Below are 17,381 nucleotides of genomic sequence, written 5' to 3'. Positions count from 1 at the left end.
CCCCCCCCCCCCCCCCCCCCTTATAATTTTCCATCTGAAGTAAACCTTCCTCATCTTTATAGCTCTGCTGCAGCGCTTTCCTGTCATGGCCTGCCCTGCCTTTCCAAAGCAGCAGCCTGTAAGTCATCCCCCAGAATGCGTTGAATTGGTTTATAGTTTTCATTGGAGCAAGAGGCTTGGTTGAGACGAAGTCAGGGGGAATGACATAATGCGCAGGAATGCACCGCAGGCAGAACGGATGCAGCATGAACAAGGAAGAAATAACAGAGAAGACAGACCATGAAAGATGTTGGCAAGGTTCTTGTTTACACAGTAAGTGAAAAATTTGTGAAAAGTTCTTAAGTGGGATTTTTCAGAACAAAATGTTCAAAGAAGCAGCATGGCTATAAACTGGAGAAGCACAGTCAGCCAAATACCACACTTCATTGCTACAAGGGCTGATCCACTCCAATGAGGTTGCTTTGGGTTTAATGTGGTGTGCCAGGGAGCAAAATCTGCTCCACTGTATCTTCAGTAACCGCTGAAATTTTTCTAATTAATCTAACTTTTATCCCCTGCAACTTACTTATTGCAATATTTTGTAATCCATCTAGCTCTAGATTAAGATTAGTGGAGATTTACCAATGCTGATTAAACAAGAGATTCTTCAAAGGCTATGCTATGCATGAATGTGGTAGTTGTCAGCATTGGCAAACCCTAGTACATACGTATAAAACTAAAGATGGCATATGTCAGGATAAGGCACATATTTATTATAAATAACTGAAAACACATATGCACTAATTTGGTGACTTTTCATACCATGAGCTAACAAAAGTGGTAGGAGAAAGAAGAAAACAAAAAGAAGCACGTGAATTATACTAATCACCCACAGTTACATTAATGTACATGTAAGTGTATGCAACTTATTTATGCTCATTAACAGTACAAGACATAAAGACTTGTACTAGATCTATATCTAGATATAGATATGCAAGGACTATTTATTTTTATTTGCTTAGATTTTAACAATACTGTATCATCCATACTCCAGTAAGGTTTCTTTTTTTCCTTTCTCAGTTAATTTCTTGAATGCCAGTAGTTACTTACAAGGCATTTTCCAGTACCATCTTGACACCTATTTGAATTTCCATTGCAGTTACAGGGGACACAGCGTCCAGTAAAATATCCGTTATTCTCACGATAAAATCCAAGGCCGCATTCCTAGACAGTAAGCAGAGACGAAAATAACCAATAGTGAGTGTTGGCAGAAAGCAAGTTTTACAGGTTATGGGGAGTGTATTTTGAAATTGTTTGTGATTTCTAAGGAGAAATGGGGGTGTACATTTCCTTGCAAGCTCTTCCAAGCCCATATTGTTTAAATTATAAGTATTTTAATGCAGTGAATAGGAATGAACGGAGCTGAAGAAATCTCATCTGAACCCTGTGCTCTACACTTCGTGGTAGTGGGGATTTCATAATTTTGAGTCTAACCTCTGAGAAGAATATATTTCCTGTGGCTGTGTACAAAGGTGTAGAATATAACTTTTAAACCACAGAAAAAGATTTGAATATAGATTCACACTACAGTGTTCTCAAAGAAGAACATATGGAAATCTCACATACTAGCTAGTGGTTATATTAGATCTTAATATTAATCTAACTACAGTGTGATCCTTGGAAATACTTCTAATGAGGTATCTTCTACATGAATTCATCATGACTTCCACAGTAAGTCTACCTAGAGCTGTACAAAGCCATGCTAAGACGGAGCTAGGTGATATAACAAAACATGCAGCAGTCTCATTTCTGAGTACAGGCTTGCCCCAGCGACCCGGGAAGCATGAGAAGAATGTTCAGCTATTGAGGGCACAGGAGTAGGAGCACAGCCTGTCAGATCAAAGTTAGATTTAAGTAGGGAGCTGAAACAGAGGAACATTATAAATGAATCAAGAGACATGAAGTTTGTTAGCGTATACCAGGAAGGTAGTAATAATCTGTTAAAACCAGGTTCTTGGTTGGTATGGACAGGGAAAGCACAAAGGTACAGAAAGTACAAGGAATTCCTCTCAGGCATAAAGCCTTCCCATATACAGAACAATTAAAAAATTCGTGCCCACCTTCTCTTCTCAGCATCCTGGCACACCAACCACACCACTGCTATTCACTAGTAACTAAGCTGGTGTGGTGCTGGTGCAAGGAAGATTAGAAGCTGTACAGAAGCAGGCAAAAATCTGTGCTTCCCACGAAGCCGACACCTCCCAGGTTCCTGCCTCCGGCAATGTATTTCTGCACTGTACCTATACCTTGCCTCTACCTCACAGTTGAGGGCTGGCTCCAATGATATTCAGAAAACAAGTGACACATGAACTTTAAAGCCATAAATCTCTTCTCCTAGCAATTGCACCACCAAGACTGATGGGACTAATCTGAAGAGCAAAGGGTTTGTGGGCTGGTGTCTCAAATCATGTTCCAGTGGTTTGAGGTGTAAGTAGTGCATTTATCAACCGTGTAACTCCCAGAGGGAAAAAAATCACCTCTCCCAAAGCAGATCTCCAAAGGAATATTGATTTATTGCTGTTTAAACAACAACTGCTAGTGGCATCTTTGCCTTCTTTTCACGTGGGATGAAAATGAAGAGAGAAAAAAGCATGCAGGATACTAATATCTACAGCGTTTAACACTGACTTCAGTGAGAACAAGGACTGAATTTAGAACAAGCACTTGAAATTTTTCAAATACATTTTTTAAAGGGTGCATATATTCCCTGAACAACAGGGAGCCAATATACACAGCTTCTGAAGAAACAGGGCCTGAAATACACTAAACAGAATGACTAAGTAAAATATAGGCTCTAATCCATATAAATTCTTTTTACTGAAAATGTCTTTCTGGAGAGCAGAATGAATCACTCATTTGACAAATACATCCAAATGCATTTGGAGAAAATCTATGCAGCTTTTTGTTTTTCTATTTATGCTGCCTTTAAAACAACATATTTGGAATACATGGGCGCTTACGTTTTGAAACAGTGCTTGTGATATTGAGAAATTGATTCCACACAAAGATGTGCTTTCAAGCGCTCAGGAGTTCAGTCTGATTGTTCTCAAGTAAACAGCAATTTGTAAGAAACTTCTCTTTACACACTGTTGTTAGCAAAGTACTTTGAGACACAAGAAGATTAGCCTTCTTATTACTTCTGTATTAAGGAATGTAGAAGTTGCTATCAAACTAGCTCATTTAAAAAAAGAGAAAGAAGGAACAAAGCAAGTAAAGGAAAATGAGCAAATTACCTGTCTCAGGTAAAAGTCCCTTTGAACTTGTTGCTGCTGACTCCCCTCCTGAAGGTGAGGATACAATCGCCTCTGCTGCATACCTTGTGCTAAACAATGCCCCAGGGCTACTAATATGACAACCAGCCACGGTACATTCCTTGGTCTCTGTGCTTGGGCCATCATCTTACTTTAGCTCCACTTTGAACAGATGCTGCTATCCTTTCAGTGCTTGCCCGTTCTCTTATACTCCCTTCTTCTCCAGCTTCTGACTTAGATTAATGAGGCTCCGTGCTGTGATGGGCCCCACCTTTAAACTTTATACGTGAGTCAAGTTTTACGGCACGTATTACTGTTCCTGAGGTTAACAAGTAACCTCGCGGTTCCTGTAGCTCAATATATACCTAAGTCAGGGTGTGGCAGGCACCACCTCCTCCCCACCTAAGGCAGCCAGACAGTGAGGTGATTAGAGCAGTTAATCACTGCCTGAGTAATACTGCATAAACATAGGGGCTTATGAACTACCCAGGTGAGTGTCTTGATCACTTCCTTTGGCTGTGTATTTCTACCAGGTTATATAAAAAACACCCAGCAGCTTAGCTTATCAAGGCAGTATGTTGAAAGCAATGGGATGGCAGTAGGAATTTCAGTCAATGCTCACTGATTTGCATGTGACACAGACATCAAAAGTGTGAAAAAATAATTTTCTAAAAATATTTCCAAAATGGTTATTTAACAGATGATGACTAGCTGCCCTGAGAAGTGGATGCAGACATGAAACATAAACCAGCCATAAATGTTTTCTTCAATCTTTCTGCTCTGGTCTAGATACCATTCTTTCATTCTCATTTCAAAAATGTTTGCAAGGTTAGTACAGCAATTGTAATCCTTACCCATTTTCTGAGAGAATAATTCCTCCTATTTTGTGCACTTTGTACACTACTTATCTCTCTAGTACTTTATACTGCTGCCTTAGGCGCTTGCACATGGGAACAGTCAAGCTCTAAGCTAAGCAAAGTGACATCCAAAAGAATTACAGCTACAGGAACAACATATACAACTGCAGCTAGGACTTCACTGTTTTTCAGGAAACAGTATTACTTTGCAATGCTTACATTATCTTTCATAAAAAAATCTCCAATTTCTTTTTTTTGCAAATACGTTAACTTCAACTTTCAAACATTTTCCTATAAAAATAGGGAAGTATCCAGAATTATCTACATTCAGACTACTTCCTTTGAACCCTGCTAAAATAAGGAACACCAGGGATTTGCTCCATTCTTCAGGGCCTCAAAGACTTTGATCAAATCGATTTTGACCTTCCCTCCATTAAAGTACCCACCTAGATTATTGAGCCTTTTATAAGGCATCACAGGAGAATCCCTCATTGCAGTGCCTCACACATGTAAAATGACATTCACAATTCCACAAAAGCAATCATGAGTTGAACAACCTTGAAGTGCTTCTTAGACAGTGAAAGTATTTGAGACATTGTACGAGCTCATGCTCACAAGAAGCACATTTAACTACTTTAATAAGCAGCCCATTCCTCTTGGGTAAACCAGTATGTATAGCTGTAGGCAAGACAGAAGATAGTGGTTACAGGATGGTGGCAAACGCTTCCTACCTGACATGAATCACCAGTGTACTCTGGAGGGCAAGAGCATGTCTCTACGCTGTATGCGATACTGCCACCTCCTGTGCTGGTGGCTTCTTCCAGCCCAACCTCACCAAGAGTTAATCTCTGGGTCTCCATGAAGTAAAGGCCTCTGATGTGTAAACCATCTAGTCTGGACAGGATTATCATCAGTTCTTCTCTGGATACAAGGTTATTGCTGCTGGCATGCCTGAAGTTTCCCTGCACATGAAGGGTACAAAATGAGCATGGCCCTGCAGCTTCTTAAAAAGAGTATCTGCAAAGAAGAAAGGATGACAGAAAAAGGGAGAAGACCCCAATGGCACAGACCCCTATCGTGCCAGTCGATGTGGGTGAAATAAAGGTCATGAAAAGCAATATGATGAATGTAAACACAGGATAGGTAGAAAAAGGTATAATGAGAATCAGAAGGAATGTACCCTTTACTTTGCAAGGTACATATATATGGCTCTGAGGCATTGAAAAGTGAAGCTTATAGGTTCTTCTTTAGTCATTCAAACCATAAAAGGGTGGAGGAAACTGCTTTTATTTTTAAGAACAAGCAAAGTCCTAGAAATCCAATCTTTGAGGGCTGCCTTCGCATACTTTCTTGCTGATAATAGATACAGCATTACTGAAAATGGAATCTGGCTTGAAGAAACATCTTTTCTTTTGCCTGCATATGGATAGAAATAAATAACCCAGTCTGACATTCTGAGCACAGGTTTAAGGTAGGAATAATCCCTGCTAAATTTGCCTGCCCGAGTGTTGGACACCCATTCTAAACTAGATAGCTAGACATCAAAGTAAAACAGATAACAGTTCATTACATCCTATCTGGAGCTGCAATGAATCATCTTGCATTGATGACTGATTCAGTATTACCCCACTGGCCCTGAAGGGAGTGCTAAGGGCTACCTTGGACAAGATGCCTAATTTAGAGGTGCTAAACTTAGGTGCCATGAACCAGAACCCAGGTTCAATGTGGCAGTAAAGAGAGAGAAATAATGCTGTCTGTAATGAGGGTCTACAGTATTTCAGCTCATACGTGCTAATATTATCAAGTATTTGGTATTTCTGCACATTTTAGCTGAGTATTTTTTATGTGCCACCAGGAAGAAAGGAAAGGCCATTTCAGTCTCATTTCTTACCTCAACGAGCTGCACACGGCCATAATATTGACGGTCAGGCAGTGGGTCATTGGGATCCATATAAACAACTTTCATTTGCTGGCCCTGTGTGAGAATAAGAATATAACATTGCTGTTTCCCTACTTTTTATAGTAGGGTGTTCAGATGCAGCAAAATTTGGTGAAGCACATTAATCCTGTTCTTTGGGGGATAAAAACTAAGTAATACTAGGAAAACTGTATGTCATTTTGTCAGCAAAGTGGTATAGCAGGCATTGTATTCTAGTGTCAGCAGGGTTTTCAGTGTGTTTGCCTAGTAACAACCTTGCTTTCAAATATAAGACCCAGAGAATTAAATTAATGATGAACAATTTCCATAGGAGCTAGTTATTAATTTTGAGCAAAAATGTTGCATTTTGATATACTCTGCTTTGTGTCCTGGTACACAAATGACTTTGGATACTACTGTAGTACTTTATGAGGCATGTTTCCCAATGAGAATCCTAGAATACTGAATTAGTATATTCTCAAGAAACAAAACCACCCTCTTGGGAATTTCAACAAACAGTAGAAGATTTCAATTTTGGCCCTAAAGTGGTTAAATTAAAAAACTGCTAACCAAAAATGCATTTTTACTTCACTCCCCTGAAGCCTTAGAACTATGCTTAATTTTATCCTAAAGAAAACTCTTACAGAAAATGAGATCAGTTACACATGGAATCCAGGGCATACTTTGCAGAGTTGAGGCCACGCTTGTTGACAAGTGTGCAAGGCATTAATTATTTTTATTTCACAGGTGCATTTTACAGAGAAAATCCTGTTTTATCTTTTTATTTGCTCTCAAGTCAATTATGCTTAATAATTTATTACTTTGGCAACAGAGATAGATAGCTGTGTTGATGGCTTTAAGCAAAATGCAGTAAAATCACTTTTATAGGAATGTAGCAAGTTGCTATAAAAGTAAAGCAAGCTATAGGAGCAAAATTTGATAGAGTTGTCAGGTAACATATAAAAATCATGGTATTGGTACTGTTTGAAAGAAAAAATAATATTTCAAAACTTACTGTTAGTTGTATATCAGGTCTCTTATCCAGAAGAACCATGCCCTCACTAGGTAAGCCAAAAGATTTCACTTGGTAACTTAGGAAGCCACCATATGAAGAAAGCTGTAACAAAATACACAAGACCAGAGACACTTTACTGCATGATTGCTTGGTATTAATATAACCTTGTATTCAAGTTTACGCCATCTTCCAGTACTGTAAATGATACATTTACACTATTCCTTAGGCAAGATATGAAAATAGGGGTTGCTTGGAAGAAGTTACTTCTTGTTTTGTTTATTTTTGTGTATCTGACATAACTTTTTGAGCAGTACTGTTATCTGGAAGGTTATCTGCATCAGTTTGGGGTTTTTTTCATACCTTGGACCACACCACCTGTATCATGGAGAAATCACATATTCACACAAATGTTGTTCTTCCCCTGATCCTACAGAACAGATTTGGCTCATCAAAGGAAGATGTCAGATTGACAACAGGAGTGGTAGTGAACCCCATGAAAAGCCATGGATAAAAAGGGTAAGTCAGACTAAACATGTTAGAGGTGGCTTTTATAGGCCACCATTCTCAAGACTTACTACAAACATGAATCTAATCAGGAAATCTTTGCTCCACTTTCTGCAGAATGGAACTTCTACTCATATCAGCTGTTACTAGCTCTGTCGTTGTAAACAGACTGTTGCTGTAGGTTGAGCTGAAACCACACTTCTGGCTCAATTACAGGTGACCACAGGCAGCCCCAAGCCCAACCGAATACATACGCTGCTGCCCAGAACAAAGACTGAGTTAAGTATGTTTGAATCATCTGACAAACAGCTTCCATGGGTTGTGTATGAGTGACTCAGTTCAAAACATATCGAGAGAAATGGAAGCTCCAGGCACAGCTTAGGAGCCTAGAAAGGTTTGTGGGTATTAGGTGAAATCAGGTGTTTTGCAACAGATACATTACTTTGTTTTGCACCCCTTGCTGTTTTGCCCTTTATAGCTTATGCTTGGTTTTGACATGAGAGGAAGAACTGCTTTGTCCGGTTCTGGTGTTCTGCAGGTAAGCACCAGCCTTTGACCTACCCCTTTCCATATACTTTGATGAATTATAAACGAAACACAGGCATCTCAGTACTAAATATGTTCTTTGGGTCACAGGGCAATAATTAATCCTACTACCTTCAGCCAATTGCATTTTCAAAAGCATCATTTGGAATGTTGGCTATATTTTGCCAACACAATGAAAACAACAGCATATACTTTTTTTTTCCCAAAAATATAAGAAAAGTCAGATTAGAGCTAATTTCCTGTTTAACACACACTTCAGGACTGCATCATATGAAAGGCTGTTGTATTACTGCTTTTTTATTTATTTCTTTAAATGGGAAAATAATTGCATTATAAACTTCCTTCTATATTCTATATGCAGAGTATTTCTAGCATTAAATGTTGTCTGTTAAATAGAATGTTAAAATAGAAAAGAGCAGAATATGGGGATGATGTGATCTGAATTTGTCAGTGACTGTTAGATTCTGCACTGCTACAGATTATACATTTGAATCCCTTTAAACTTTGTAAACAAAAGATAGAAAGAGGAAAGAAATTATACTCTGCTTAATATTAATGTTCCAGTGGAACTAATTAAAAGGTTTAAGATAATGGAAAACAATATTTATACCCTCATCACAGGATCTGCACTGATCTTGTTCACATTTTCTGAAAGAGGTGCGATCACTAGAAGTAGACCAAAACCTGACATTGCAGAATACAATAATAATGTGACTAATTGGTAAATAAATGAGCTTGTAAAACTAGCAGCAAGATAGCATTTGGGCTGGAGGGGATGCTTTCACTACTGCAGTATTGCCTGTGCTAAAATATACACTTACACACAGCGTACAGTAAGAGCAGGAACAAAACCAGAACTATTTTATTTACAGTGTTGTCACTGTATATAAAAGCAAGTCATGGCATGCCTAGTTAGATACTGTGACATGCAACATAAAACTAACAGCAATGTTCTTAATAGCTGTGATTGAAAAGGGTTATTGCCTGCTTTGTATCTTGTTATGGGAACAACAGAATACTTTTGGTCTAACACTGTAGTAGATAACATACGCTTTAATGTGAAATTTCTTTAAAAAGTAGTTTGCAGACATTGAAACAACAACAACAACATCTATTACATTAACAAAAAGCACCCTAACTAAACATGCTGTGCAACTGAAAGATGTACCTCTGAGGGTGGGAGAGCAGGATGAAAACTACTGCTCTAGTCTTTAAAATGAGGACTAAGAGGAACTACAAAAATTGTACCATCTTTGATGCTGTGGTGTCTACCCCTTTTGTGTTCAGCTGTGTGGCAGTAGGATTGCATCTGAAAAGCCTGTGTGTCCTACAACTGCCTAGCTACTATGGACACCGTCAGAGTTCCAACCAGAGAGAACCTGGCACTCTGGGCCTGCAAGCCCCTGCTATCAAAGTCTCCCTCAATCAGTGTAATCCCCAGTCTGAAATGCCTATAGGTATTAACTGTGAGCAAAATGCTCCTATGCATGAGTAGAAAGAGGAACAAGCAGTTCCAAGAGCAAAAAGGTTAGAAAACCAGGTGGTGGTCTTCCCAAGTGACATATCAAAAGCAAAAGACTGGGGCTTTTGCATACACTGAGCACATAATCACATTTATTCTTTTGGAAATCTGCCCAGGATGTACTTTAGGGAGTGTAAAGGATACTTGGGCACATTGGTAAGCTGTATATGTTCTGCGCTTCAGAAAAGCAACTGAAGGTACAAGCTCTCTGAACCATAGCTCCTGAACATTCTGTTCACATAAAGACCAGCACCAAGCAAGATGATTAATTCTACACTACTGGTTAAAATTTTAACTTTGTATTCAGAAGTAAAGTGAAGTGTTGTGATTCCTGGCATGACAGTTAGGAGAGAGAAGAATCTCTTGAGGGAAGAGAGAGAAACGTATCTAAGAAAAACAGTGAGATTCTTTATCAATGATGTTAGAAAAGATGAATATATGTTATAAAACCAGGTAAGTCAGGTGTCATTTACCTTCTCTCCCAGGTAAGATGGTGGTGCTTTCCAGTACAAACTATGCACTGAAGCAGGCAATTCTTGAACATCAGCCACTACACTATTACTGACTGGATTGAAAGTGACTGGAATGTCAATGTTTTCATCCATTGCCTCCAAGCTCCAGTTCTTCATGTCCACAAACTAACAAAAATACATAAGGGAAATAAAAGCTTGTTTCACCCTTTATTAAACTTTACCAGCACCAAGTAGTGAGGAAAAATTGTTTAACCTCTATAATTTCCTTAGCATGAAATTCAACCCCGCCAGAGTCAGCCTGAAGTCTTTGAGCAGCAGATGTTGCAAAGAACTCAAAAGACATAGGAAGTGGGACAGATGTGCCAAAGCTACTTGGGATGCAGACCTTTGGCCTGTCACCTCTAGAATCTGTCAAACATTTCTTAGGTTTCAAAATGCCTCTATGATATACACATGTAAAATGACACATGCTTTTCAAAGCATCTTGAAGGATAAATGTAGGAGAATGGTAGCAAAGAAAAAAACTATTGGATACACCTTGGTTCTACGACGATTTGTGCTGTGACAGTTGCTGGTTGCTCCAAAACAAAAGCAAGAGGTGCATCCCCTGGGATTAGAAGGGTCCAGATAAAAGGATCCTGGCCGGCAAGTATCACATTTTGCACCTTCAACATTCTCCTGTTAAGGCATAATTGAAAGAAATCTCAGGACTTTCATTTTTGTTTTGGTGAGGGCCCCAAAACCTCCTGCACATAAACCAAAATTTCTGAAAGAATACTTATTTAAATACAAGGAAACATGAATGAAAATGTGTCATTTTCTTGAATACACCATGCTCCAAATGCAAATAAAACTGACTTCTTGAAGACTATCTTAGGAGCTTTCCAGTTTATAAAGTGAACCACTGAGTAATAAATATTAGTCAGAGACAGCTGGTAACTTCCCTGCCAAAAACCTCCTGCTGGCTTTTCCAAACCTACAATATAGAAGGTCACTTGTGCAAGTTCACACTTATCACATTTAATTATGCAGATCAGAACAAAAGAAGATTTCCTGCACATAATGATGTGGTGAAATGTCAACTGACATAATATGGCTAAAAAAAGCATGGGACCTGGTTAACATCCAAAAGCAGAGATGCAGATGCATAAAGCAGATTTGTGCAGGGTACAGATTGCTTCAGTGAAGCAATGGACATCTACTCTGCAGCTCTGTAACATCCTGCAAGGCCTAAGACCACCCGTTGAACTGACAGATATTGAACTCATTAAAAATGGCATTTATCTGCTACCATGATAATCTGCATATACTGCAAGTTGTGGTAATTTTGTACAGCTCCATTTATTTTTTACTGGAAACTTAACAATAAATTCACTTCATTCACCCCATTAAATACAAAATAGTCACTGATGTGCAAATGACGCTTGAGAATACAGGAGTAATATGATTGATCTGACCTTGCAGAGACAAATTCCTGTCTGGGCATCACAAACGTCTGGTTCTGTTCCATCTCTGTTACAATTACATGGCACACAGTTCGGGAAACCGTAAGTTCCAGGAGCACACCGATCACACTGCTGTCCTTTTATTCCTGGTTTGCACCTTCATCAGCAAACAAACACAGAGGAGGGAGTCAACAGGGGAGGCAGGAACAGAGCAAGTGTGGGAAGACTAAAACAAAAGGCAGGTGCATCTTTGAAGCAATCACATGACTGTGACACAACTTTATGATTTGCACAGCAAAACAGCAGCAGGTTAGTACTGTTCTCAGATTTGAATAGTGAGACTTTTCAAATGGTCGCGGAACTGATTAGGAATTGATTTGATCTTGAAGGCTATAAATGTTCACAATAGAATTAGACTTCTGAGCTATTCAGTGCTTGCAGTGCAGAACTACTCTCTATACATCAAGGTGTGAAATATGGATGTTCAACATGGATAAGCAGAACTGGAAGAAGATTTATAGCTGGAGGATGTGGCTGGGCATTACTCAAGGCACTCACCTGCTAAAAAAAGGTGGATAATCCCAGGTATATGAAAATTTATGGGGGCTTCAACCTGCCACAAGGCTTAAGTTACTTTACAACAGTTCACAAAGGATAAAATCTAATTTGCTCACAGTGGACGCTGAATATCTTGTTTAGGTGAATATATTTGTTTAGGTGAAGTACAGCAGATGTTAAAACCAACACAAAGCTATGAACAGGGCTTGAGATAAGAGAGAAGATCTTCCTGTGGCAGCAGCTACTTCAACCTACCTTTACAACAAACTTGCACAGTCTGATAAAACTAGTGAAGGTAGGTCCCTCTTCCTACTGTCTATGCTGGTAAACTGTCTGTATTAGCCCCAGGAAACCAGGTTTCAAGACAGTAAGGATCCATTATTAACATATGCCACCACCACCTTCCACATCTTCACATTTTAATTGTGATAAGATAGGTTTTAAAAGTGTCAGCAAGTTCGAGAAGTCTCCTTTGGCTCTCAGCACCAAATTCATACGTGCACTAACACTGTGAATTTAATGGAAATAAAGAGTTAAAATATGAGGCCAAGGTAGACTGCACTTGAGTAATGGCTTTCATACATTACACAAATTCACTAAACAATGGGTGAGGTTTCTCTAAGTCTCTGTGAATACATTACCCCCAAACACAGATAACTGGAGCTGGATGGGGACTTCAAACTTCATGTAATTCACAGAAGGGAAAGTATTAATCAGAATGTAGTAGTTAGAAATATCTTTCAGCAATCAGTCCTAAAGTACTTGCTTAATGCCAAACTTTGCTGTCGCTTCTTTGATATTTCCAATTAGGCTGCAGGTGAAAAGTATCACCATTATAATAATCCAATACAGCTTTTCACTGAAATGGAAAAATGTGACTATTTCTGCAAAAATTATCCTCAATTTTACTTGAATAGAAATGTGTTAAGACCTTTCAATAAAGTCATTTGATTGAACAATTTATTGATTTATTTTTGCATAGTATTTATTTTGATTTTTATCTTCTATTCTATGAGGAAAATTAAAGCAGAAACTAATCAGATTGAGAGTGCACCAGGAGACACAGAATATGGTACACTTTAATCCTGAAGCCCAACTTCTAAACATGAAAACAGAAATCTGTTTTGCTCTCAGGATATGGCCAATATCTGCTTCATATGAAAAGGACAGACTTAGGAAAAAAACTTAAATTCGGGAAGTAATATGATCATACTCTGAAAATTAATGTTCTCTATCATATGTCTCTATATAATACATTCTCTATGATATTATTGGCTTAATGGCAGAGCAGGAAGGACAAATTGCTCTTTGTTAGGAGCGTAACGTAGCAGAACCAATGAAACTGAAGTACTCCTGGCCTTGCAAAACCTCCTTGCTATCAAGTATTTGTACTTGCTATTCAAGGACTCAATCTCACTGAGGAAATAAAGGAAATGTTCAACTATACTAATATGACAGCATTTGAATTTAAGATTATTTCCTATGGTTGTGGCGGTATGCTATACCTATTAGAAGATGCTGAGTTACCAAAAAATAATCATATGTCATACAGAAAGTGTAATTTTAAGGGGAATTATCACCTATGACTCCAACTGAACCATATTTTCCATACACACCGCACCTATCATCAAAGTTTCTCAAAATTTGTTACAAACATTCAAGCTTTACAGTGCTTAAAAACATCATTAGACTTAAACCCAGATGTCAGACCGTGGAAGCTGAACTGCAAAATTTTAAGAATTTGGGAAATAACGTATACCATTACAAGTGGCGTATGTGCCCAGAAGTCATGAGCTCTGATCTGAGGTCTGCTACTGACATTGAATAAGTCATATGAGCTGGGCAGAGACTTGATGACTTCCTGTGAGTGACATGGCATGTCACTGACAAAGAGAATGGAAGTCCAGGAACCCCAAATACCACCATTAGATACCTGCAAAACTAAGTTTCCACTAAAACATTGCAGATATCCTTGAAACAGGACTCCCCATTATTGCTAAGCACTGCTTAAATCCCTATTATCAAGGTTTCCCACATCCCGTCAAAATACCTGAAAAGGGCAGTAAAGCAAACCACTCAAGCCCTGTTTATGACACACATAACCTAAACTTACGTGCACTGCCCGTTGTTTTTTTCACATTCTGGGCTTGCCACATTAACAATTCCTCTTTCTGAACAGTTGCAGCTCTCGCAGCCAGCAAGAGGGTGGTAGCTGAAGTAATTTTTCTTGCACTCTTCACATTTTGGTTTCACAGTTCGTGGAGGGCAAATGCATTTACCAGTCATGTCATCACAAAGACGCTGCCCGCAGTTGCATACTAGGTCAGAGAAAATGTTCTACAAATCAATCACATCTCAACTTAAAATGATCAACTTTTACTGAACTTAGAAACGAAACAAACACACACAAGCTTTATGTCTAAAGGACATAATTGTTTTCTCTCTCTATTTTTAAGTTCAGGGTCATGGAAACCAACTGTAACAGTAGTTTCAAAGATTAACTTTAGTGCCTGGCTCTCTTCCACAGATTGGTTGCTTAACTTCACCACAGACATTATTAATGAGTTCCCCAAACTGCCAAGGATTAAATGACAAATAGTTCTGGTGTTAAGGGCACCACTTTTACAAGGCAACATTTATAAACATCAAGTGTAACATCTGGGAAGGCAGCTGAGGACTGACCTATAAATCTGTTAATGTTCATAAAAATGACATCAGAATATGAGGAATTAGGAATGCCATGCCACTGATTATCTGTGGAAAACAGATACGGTGTAAACTGTACTACAACAGGAATAGCTTGGAAATGATTTAGCAGTCAGTGCAGAAAAATCCATTTGACTGAGAGTGACAATATAGATTTTAACCAGTTTAACTGTAACCCTGTACACCTGATCAAACAACACATGTGAATGCACGGTCCGTCATGAACTATGTGTGCTTTAAGGGAATGGGATTACTTCTGCCTCAAACTGAAAGCTATGCTATGCTAAATCTAAGATTGGCTCAACCAGCCTCTCATAGAATCAAGCCCTACAAAGAAAAGTGACATACTATGCAGTAAAATCAGAGAATTATATAAATCAGAGAATTGGGTCAGGTGCTGAATAAGCCCGAGCATGTACTTACACTTGCAGAAAGGAAATCCATAGTAGCCAGTCTGGCATCGGCTGCACTGCCGACCGATGACATTAGGTCTGCAAATACACTGTCCTCCCAGGGGGCTGCAAGTAGGGCTCACAGCACCTGTGCTATGGCAATTACATGGCAGGGCTCCATTGTTGTAGAAAGCCACTAGTGATCTCACAGAGTCCTTACAGAAGGCCGGTGATCCTTCTGGGCTATTTAAAATTTAAATATAAATCATGTAAGTACTGGCTCTTGGGAATTGTTATGAGGGTGCTCTGCAGTGGTTCATAAATTAGGGTCACGTATTCAAACAGTTCTTTGACATAAGAATGGCATCAGTACACATGCAAGAGTATACTTATTAAATTAGTGGTGAATGGTTTTGAACATGCAGGTAAGAGATTTTTTTTCAAAGAAAGTGCATATTAGTCATATAATTAGTTCAGACATGCCAAGCAAAATACTGAATACCAAAGATGGAAATACCAAAGAGAGAAAGATGACATAGACCTTCCTCTTTTGTACCGTGAGCAATAAAGCCCTACCTTTACATTTCATTTGCAATAGAAAGTCATGGAAAAATGACTCATGGAAATTTAGTGGGCCAGCATAAGCCATGAATAGCATTTTAATGTAGCACAATGGTGGGGATTTTATACGTATGTCTTTGATACAGAGTAAAAGTAGTATTAATTCCCAGCTTGTTGTCAATGTTCAGGTTTTTAGAAAGCGATGCTTACTCAATATAAAAACTGTTTCCTCCACATTGGTTGATAAAATCAAATGACTTGTCCACTGTCTTTTTGTCAAGAATTTTGTAACTGTAGGTGTCTGCTGGAACAACTAAGACTTTTTCCTTAAAACAAAGAAAGCTAAATTGTACATTTCTGAGGAAAGCAAAAGACAGAATCTAAGGCATTTGTACATTTAAATGTTGCTTCATTATGCATTCCGGATTTTCTCAAAACCCGTAACATTTTAACTGAAGAAAAAGTAGGAATACATGCTGATCTTCCCCCCAGAGTTGTGATGCTATAAGCAGTGTAAAATAAAACCAGTGTATAGTATCTTAAAATTTTAAAGTCAAACAGAAACAGTGCACAAAATCCTAAAAATCTGGAACACACCATTAAAAAAATTCTTTTTTTGGCTTTCATCTTTGCATCTATCTCTAAACGAATGGTGAAACCGAGAACAACATTTCCAATTACATTTATGTAATACGCATACCAGAACCAGCATTCTTCCATCAGGTATCATCACTGTAACAGAGATCTCAGGTTCAGAAATGTCAAGCTCAATCTGGTTTTCCACAATCACCTTATCGCGACAGCCAGAGGTATGAGGGCAGAAGGAAGCATTGAAGGAACCTAGAAACAAAAAACATACTGGATTTGTGAAGCAAGGTTTTGGTAGTGGGGGTAGCTACGGGGGTGGCTTGTGTGAGAAGCTGCTAGAAGCTTCTGCTGTGTCCATTGGAGCCAGCCAGCTCCAAGACAAACCCACTGGCGAAGGCCCATCAGCAATGGTAGTAGCATCTTTAGGATAAAGTATTTAAGAAGGGGGAAAATGTTGCTTGTTCAGCAGCAACTGCAGCTGAAGAGAGGAGTGAGAATCTATGACAGAAACATCCCTGCAGACACCAAGCTCAGTGAGGAAGGAGGGCAGGAGGTGCTCCAGGCGCTGGAGCAGAGATTCCCTTGCATCCCGTGGTGCAGACCATGGTAAGGCAGGCTGTCCTGCAGGCTGTCCATGTGGGAAGGACCCCACACGGGGCAGGGGGATGCCCGAAGGAGCCTGTGACCCCATCGGAAGCCTGCACTGGAGGCCCTGGGGCCCCATAGAGAGAGGAGCCCATGCTGGAGCAGGTTTGCTGGCAGGACTGGTGACCCCATGGAAGGGACCAAAGCTGGAGCAGTCTCTTCCTGAAGGACTGAACCCTGTGGGAGGGACCCACACTGGTGCAGGTCATGAAGAACCACAGCCGTGGGAAGGACTCGCAATGGAGAAGTTCATGGAGGACTGTCTCCTGTGGAAGGGACCCCACGATGGAGCTGGGGAAGAGTGTGAGGAGGAAGGAGTGGCAGACAAAATGGCAGGTGAACCGGGCACAATCCCCATTCC

The 17,381-nt window shown here is 39.4% G+C and overlaps 1 protein-coding gene across 1 annotated transcript in view; it reads right to left on the bottom strand.

Annotated features, from left to right (window-relative positions):
* Positions 1-17,381, bottom strand: part of LAMA3 (laminin, alpha 3) — a 103,591-nt gene that overhangs the window by 36,444 nt on the left and 49,766 nt on the right. The window contains exons 30-40 of the mRNA XM_010023076.1: positions 16,488-16,627; positions 15,998-16,113; positions 15,258-15,469; positions 14,242-14,446; positions 11,583-11,727; positions 10,663-10,803; positions 10,126-10,290; positions 7,081-7,182; positions 6,039-6,122; positions 4,879-5,109; positions 1,090-1,203 (exon numbers count right to left, since the gene is read on the bottom strand). Coding sequence (XP_010021378.1) covers positions 1,090-1,203; positions 4,879-5,109; positions 6,039-6,122; positions 7,081-7,182; positions 10,126-10,290; positions 10,663-10,803; positions 11,583-11,727; positions 14,242-14,446; positions 15,258-15,469; positions 15,998-16,113; positions 16,488-16,627 — 1,655 coding nt within the window. The remainder of the gene's footprint in view (positions 1-1,089; positions 1,204-4,878; positions 5,110-6,038; positions 6,123-7,080; positions 7,183-10,125; positions 10,291-10,662; positions 10,804-11,582; positions 11,728-14,241; positions 14,447-15,257; positions 15,470-15,997; positions 16,114-16,487; positions 16,628-17,381) is intronic.

This window comes from Nestor notabilis, unplaced genomic scaffold (genome assembly GCF_000696875.1).
Source record: "Nestor notabilis isolate BGI_N333 unplaced genomic scaffold, ASM69687v1 scaffold12790, whole genome shotgun sequence".
Taxonomy (NCBI): domain Eukaryota; kingdom Metazoa; phylum Chordata; class Aves; order Psittaciformes; family Psittacidae; genus Nestor; species Nestor notabilis.
This window is presented reverse-complemented; position numbering and strand designations above follow the sequence as displayed.